A 6755-nucleotide genomic window follows, 5' to 3' on the forward strand; every position below is an offset into this window, starting at 1 on the left:
TTTCCCTATTCCAGGTAGTTTAAACAAAGTTTCATCAACAAAGCTATACATCAGTTCCTTACAATTTCTGAAGAAGGCTTCCTGATAACATTTATGTTGCACCACATCCTGTGAATTTGAAAGAAGCAAAATCAGAATCAAGACTGTGGTTGGGGTCTGGATCTTTCTTTCGGTTTGTTCTTGCTGTTTTTTAATGAGAACCTCAGCCTACCAGGGCTTCCCTGGTGGCTCAGATGGGAAAGAATCTGCCTGCAATGCAGGAGACCCAGGTTCTATCCCTGGGTCAGGAAGATCCCCTGGAGAAGGGAAGGGCTACCCACTCCTGGAAATTCTCGCCTGGAAAATCTCACGGCCAGAGAAGCCTGGTGGACTCCAGTCCATGGAGTCTGAAAGAGTTGGATAAACACAACTGAGCGACTAACACTTTCAGCCTACCATGAGCTCCTGGATTTTTTGGACTTTTTTTTCTCTTGGAGGGTAAAGTCTCATGACTCTTTTGATATAGGATGACACACAGGATACAGGCTTTGTTTTAGAATCTGTTTTTATTAAGATGGAGCAACAGGGGGGCAGCCCAGGAAAGAGTGAACTAAGAATAGACTTTAAAGCAGAAGTGCAGGTTTTTCACAGATTTCTGTCTAGAGTTCGTTGAAGCTGATAAGAATCCTTGCTTTCACTTCTGCCCTGGAAGCATGGGAACTAACAGAGTGACAGCAGAGTAGCTCCTTACGGGCTTTGAATGCCAGGGGAAATTGCTTCTGTGCCTCGGTTTCTTTATGTGTAAAGTGTGTTGACATAATACATCAGAACATTGAGCATGACTGCCAGGCAATGCACTTAATGCTTTACATACACTTCCTCATTCATTCAACTTACTGAGCACCTACGGTGTGCATTCACACTTCTAGACTCCAAGGATTTACGAGTAAACAAAGTGCCTGTGCTTCAGGATCTTGCATTCAGTGAATTCACCCAACGACCTTCTTTTTTCCTTTTAACCATCTTTTATTTGTCTGCACCGGGTCTTGGTTGCTTTGCTCAGGGTTTGTCTAGTTGCAGCGAGCAGAGGCTCCTCTTCCTTGTGGTGCACAGGCTTCTCATCGCAGGGGCTTCTCTTGTTGTGAAGCACAGGCTGTAGGCACACAGGCCTCAGTAGTTGCAGCGCACAGGCTCAGTAGTTGCGGTGTGCGGGCTTAGCTGCTCCATGGCATGTGGGATCTTCCCAGATCAGGGATCGAACCCATGTGCCCTGCATTAGCAGGCAGATTCTTTACCAATACCACTAAGCCACCAATGGAGTCCACCAAAGACCTTCTGATGTCAATGTTATTGTTACCCCTGTTTGACAGATGAGGAAATTAAAGCTAAATGTGGTTAAATAAAATCTGCCCCCAGATAACACGTCTAGTAAGTGGCTAAGCTGGCATTTGAACTTAGATTGATCTACTTTGTACAACCCATATTTTCCATCTCTGGGCTGTGCAGTGCTCCTTAAAAATGAGTTAATAGGAACAATATATATACATATGTGCATAATTAGTCATGTCCAACTCTTTGTGACCCCATGGACCGTAGCCCGCCAGGCTTCTGTCCATGGGATTTCCCAAGCAGCAATACTGGAGTGGGTTGCCATTTCCTTCTCCAAGGTCTTCATGACCCAGGGATGGAATCTGGGTCTCCTGCATTGCAGTCATATTCTTTACCTGTTCGCCACCTGGGAAGGCCAGGGACAGCCTAGATGGGTGTTTTGAGGCCAAAGAATGCAACACTGGTATCAACATTCAGAAAACAAAGATTATGGCATCCGGTCCCATCACTTCATGGGAAATAGATGGGGAAACAGTGGAAACAGTGTCAGATTTTATTTTTATGGGCTCCAAAATCACTGCAGATGGTGACTGCAGCCATGAAATTAAAAGACGCTTACTCCTTGGAAGGAAAGTTATGACCAACCTAGATAGCATATTAAAAAGCAGAGACATTACTTTGCCAACAAAGGTCCGTCTAGTCAAGGCTATGGTTTTTCCTGTGGTCATGTATGGATGTGAGAGTTGGACTGTGAAGAAGGCTGAGCGCCAAAGAATTGATGCTTTTGAACTGTGGTGTTGGAGAAGACTCTTGAGAGTCCCTTGGACTGCAAGGAGATCCAAGCAGTCCATTCTGAAGGAGATCAGCCCTGGGATTTCTTTGGAAGGAATGATGCTAAGGCTGAAACTCCAGTACTTTGGCCACCTCATGCGAAGAGTTGATTCATTGGAAAAGACTCTGATGCTGGGGGGGATTGGGGGCAGGAGGAGAAGGGGATGACAGAGGATGAGATGGCTGGATGGCATCACTGACTCGATGGACGTGAGTCTGAGTGAACTCCGGGAGTTGGTGATGGACAAGGAGGCCTGGCGTGCTGCGATTCATGGGGTCGCAAAGAGTCGGACACGACTGAGTGACTGATCTGATCTGATCTGAAGGGTCTTAATGGGCTTCCGCAGCGGAAAAGAGTCTGCTTGCAATACACAAGCCACAGGAGGTACAGATTCAATCCCTGGGTCAGGAAGATCTCCTGGAGGAGGGCATGGTAGCCCCCTCCAGTATTCTTACCTGGAGACTCCCCATGGACAGAGAAGCCAGGTGAGTTACAGACCATAGGGTCACAAAGAGTCAGACACAACTGAAGCGACTTAGCATGCATGCAAGGGTTTTAATTGGAGAGAATCCCCTGGGAATTTGAGAACGTGTAAAGAGAGGAGCCAAGAACGTTTTCACTGCTTTGTGACTTGAGAATGGAGCTGAGATCAGCTTGGCATCTCTCCCCCTAATCCAGGGCAGAAGCAGCATGTCATTTCATACAATCGTCTCATTCTGAGGACCCCATGGGCATATTGGGAAATTCATGTACACAAGGCCTACTACCTTTCCCACCCTTTGGTGTTTGTATAGAATCCTACAGTAAAAGGAAAACAGCGGTGTTTGTAGAGAACAGGTCTAGAAACTATAGTTATCATAAGGGTGAAGGTCATTAACTTCTCTGTTTGTCCCCTCCCCCAAAACACACAAGTTGACTAAGGACCCTCCAGGTCAAAGGGACACTAGCAAAGTACCTGGCACAGAATATTAATTCAGTAAATATATAGAAAACGAATGAGTGAATAATTTAAACTCATAGTCACATTACAAGCAGCCAAAGCAATTTCGCTGGACTCAGCACTTCCCAAAGGCTAATAGGACTTTTTCAGGACTTTTCCAGCTTCCACTGGAAAAATCAGGACAGGTAAACATATCCTTCAGTGCCTTCTTTGAAATGCAAATACTTGCAGAACAGCGTGGAGCTCCAAAACGCTGGCAGCATATTGTTTTTGCTGTCATTCTTCTTAGGCTCCTGAGAAGTCAGAAAAGTAGAGGGACCCTAGGAAGATGAAAATCTTCGGGGCCAAGACATCCCACTCTAAAGAGCCTCCCTCTGCCTGAAATAAAAATATTGACTTACCCCAGTTTCTATCTTCCAAGAAAAGTAAGGATTTAAGATCAGAGGATGGGTCATTAAATTCACTGACTCCCCCAGGGAGAGAACATGACAGAATGACAGATTCAAACATTAGTACATTTCACCTGAGCCATTTAAAATTTCTCAGGGGCCAAGCTCTTCCCGACACACACACACACACACATGCACACACACACACACACACGTGCGTGCGCATACACACACACGCACACACACATGCATACACACGCCTCTGTCATTAGAATCAAACTATATAAATGCAACTGACTCACTTCTCAAGTGGAACCTTCCAAAAAGGCATAGTGATCCGCATTTCATATCCAACAGAGTGAGGCGTATACAGCTAATAAAGAATGGCATTTTCAAGGCTCCCCACCCCTCAGCATGGAGTATTTCTAAGTCACCAATCCATCCTCCTTGATTTTGTCCGTCTGTCTGTCCTGGTGCCATCCGTTACATTTGGAGATCTCACTGCCCCTCAGACTGGCTTTGGAAGCTATTTGCAACACTGATGCAACTCTTGCAACAAAGGTTGGAAGTGGGCATCCCCTCTGGCCTCTTGAAGCATCCCGGACACCTAGGTCTCACACTGCAGATTTTGAGCTTGGTGTAGAATTTGGGGAATGAGGGACTTGAAAAATAATATACCAGGGGGTCCAGCATGCTGTTTATGTAGGTGAAGCTGAGGGTGACGTGGAGGGCCACATGGACAGATGGATTGCAGGCGCTGGAGGGCACCGTCCAGAGGAAATACAGTCTGGCCAACGCGCTGGGCAGGTAGCAGGCAATAAACACCACTGCCACCATCATGATGAAACGAACAGGCTTCTTCATCCGGCTCTGCCTGGCCAGACGCTGCCTCTGCTTGAGGCTCCAAATGATCTTGAAGGAGCAGAACAAGATGATGCCAAGGGGCAGAAAGAACTCCAGCTGGAACATGACATCATGCCAGCCATTGGCCGATACCATGATGAAGCTCTCACAAGCTATGATCTTCTCTTGCACACACAGATGGTTCTCCAACAGAAGATACAGAGTCCCCAAGATGACCAGGGTCCAAAGGACACAGACAATGCCAACCGCAGTCCAGTTGGAGATGGTGTTCACCATGTGGTGGGGGTGGACCACTTTAAAATACCGGTCCACAGCCACCACTGTGAGGAAGACAATGCTCCCCGCCCTGTTCATGGCCAGCATGAAGAGCACCACCCGACAAGGAATATCCTCAAACGCCCATTGCCTCTGTCTGAGGTAATAGTCTGTCCGAAAGGGCAGGCAGATCATCAGAAGGAAGTCGGCCACGGCCAAGTTGAACAGGTAAATAGTGCTCGGCTTCCAGGTCTTCATGTGAAAGCAGAAACCACAGAGGGCGACGCCGTTGCCCAGGATGCCAAGCACAAAGGCGAGGATTAGCAGCGACGGCATCACCTCGGGCATGTGGTACCCCTGGATGAGACAGCACGACCTGTTGGCCATGGTGGACAGAGGACCAGTGCTCCGTGTGCCGGGCTGTGCCGTTTCCAACTTCTTCACCGTGGGAGGCAGGTACCGCACATGTACGTGGATGCAGGCGCCCCCCGGAGAACAGAAACTTCAGCCAGGAAATGCAGCACTGCGGTGGAGGCTGGATCACAAGCGGTCCATCTCCAGCCCCCACCCCCCACCTCCGGGCCCAAGAGCTGAAGCCTGTAGCACCCCAGGGCCTGGAAACACAGGTGACTTCACCAAGTTGTCATTTCTGGAAAGCAGCTGGCTGGTCCAAGGAAATCCATGCGGGAGAGGAGTTGTTGGGACCTGCCCCAGAATGAAATTTTCTTTCCAGCCTCTCTCTTTCTCTTCAGAGTCTCTCCTAGCTGGAGGATTAAGCGAGGCTACCCAGAAGGCACAAAAAACAAAAAAAAAAGCTTGTTTTTCCTCCCTCCCCAGTGGAGAAACACAAACATTTCCTGGAGCTGTTCTGGGTCTCTCCTCGCTAACCTTTGCCTGACTGCCCCAACCTCACCCTCATCCCGTGGGGGCTCTCCCAGGCGGTGCCAGAGAGGGGAGGCTTGGCTCTGCCGCTCCTCAGGGCCACTTCCTGCACCCAGACCCAAAAATACAGCACTTCAAAATCAGAAGGATCTATGGAGGGGAAAAAAAAATCCCTAAAATAGCACTTGTTTGGTTGTTTGAAAAATTCTCTGAAGTGAGTCGCCCTTCCTCTCCTTCTCTGGCACGTCCTACCCTGGGCATCCTTCCCTGGACCCCGTGACCAGCTGCACCACTGAGACCATGAAATGAATCTGAAGCCACTTCTCATGTCCCTCTTCATGAAACAGCCTCTCTGGGAGCCGAGTTCTCCCTCTGGTGTTAGCAAAAGAGGATTGGGCTCTGAGTTTCTCAAATCCGCCTGCTTAAAAGAGTGGAGCACCAAGGTCTGTATGTTTTTCATTTTACTTATGTGTTCAGCCCATGGGTGGCGGCAGTTGGTCAAGGAGTTTATCTCCAAAACGGTCATGGGTAAAGTTAGTCTGCTCCCAAGACCTGTGTGTGCTAAGTCGCTTCAGTCATGTCCAACTGTTTGCAACCCCATGGACTGTAGTCCACCAGGCTCCTCCGTCTGTAGGATTTCTCCAGGCAAGAATACTGGAGTAGGTTGCCATGCCCTCCTCTAGGGGATCTTCCCAACCCAGGGGTTGAATCTGGGTCTCCTGCTTTGGCAGGTGGGTTCATAAACTTCCCTGTCCTTTGGGCTTTAGAGATCATCTGTCCACCCTTCAGCTTTCAGTTTAGGGAAGGGTGAGGGGAGAGAGTGTGTGGAAAGGATACATGTGGGGACCTCCTGGGTGGTCTAGTGGTTAAGACTCCAAACTTCCACTGCAAGGGGCCCAGGTTTGATCCCTGGTCAGTGAACTAAAATCCCACATGCCATAAGGTGTGGCCAAACACACACACACACACCCACCTCTGGATTTCCAGCCTCTCTGGGAAACTGGAAGATCTGGCCACACTGGGCCAACCATCCCACCTGATGACCATCTGCTGGATGTGAGACTAGCTTCACCCTTAAGACACAGCAGGAATGCTCCATTTTGTCTCCGTCCGCACTTACCTGGTCAGCTTCACTCATCGACAGGCCTGGTCTCTGTGGGATTTTGAGTTCGTCACTTCTGCTCTAGGTTTGCCAGTTCTGTCCTTCCCAGGTGGCGCAGTGGTAAAGAATCTGCCTCTCAATACAGGAGATGCAGGTTCGATCCCTGGGGTCGGGAAGATTCCC

General features: G+C 48.8%; 1 protein-coding gene across 1 annotated transcript; it reads right to left on the reverse strand.

The window, feature by feature from the left end:
- Positions 1 to 538: 538 nt before the first annotated feature.
- Positions 539 to 5441, reverse strand: HCAR1 (hydroxycarboxylic acid receptor 1). Its single transcript, XM_070385598.1, has one exon. The coding sequence runs from the start codon at positions 4973 to 4975 to the stop codon at positions 3968 to 3970; it is 1008 nt and encodes a 335-aa protein (XP_070241699.1). The 5' UTR covers positions 4976 to 5441; the 3' UTR covers positions 539 to 3967.
- Between the last annotated feature and the right edge of the window lie 1314 nt (positions 5442 to 6755).

The sequence above is a fragment of the Bos mutus genome, chromosome 17, assembly GCF_027580195.1.
Source record: "Bos mutus isolate GX-2022 chromosome 17, NWIPB_WYAK_1.1, whole genome shotgun sequence".
In the NCBI taxonomy this organism is placed as follows: domain Eukaryota; kingdom Metazoa; phylum Chordata; class Mammalia; order Artiodactyla; family Bovidae; genus Bos; species Bos mutus.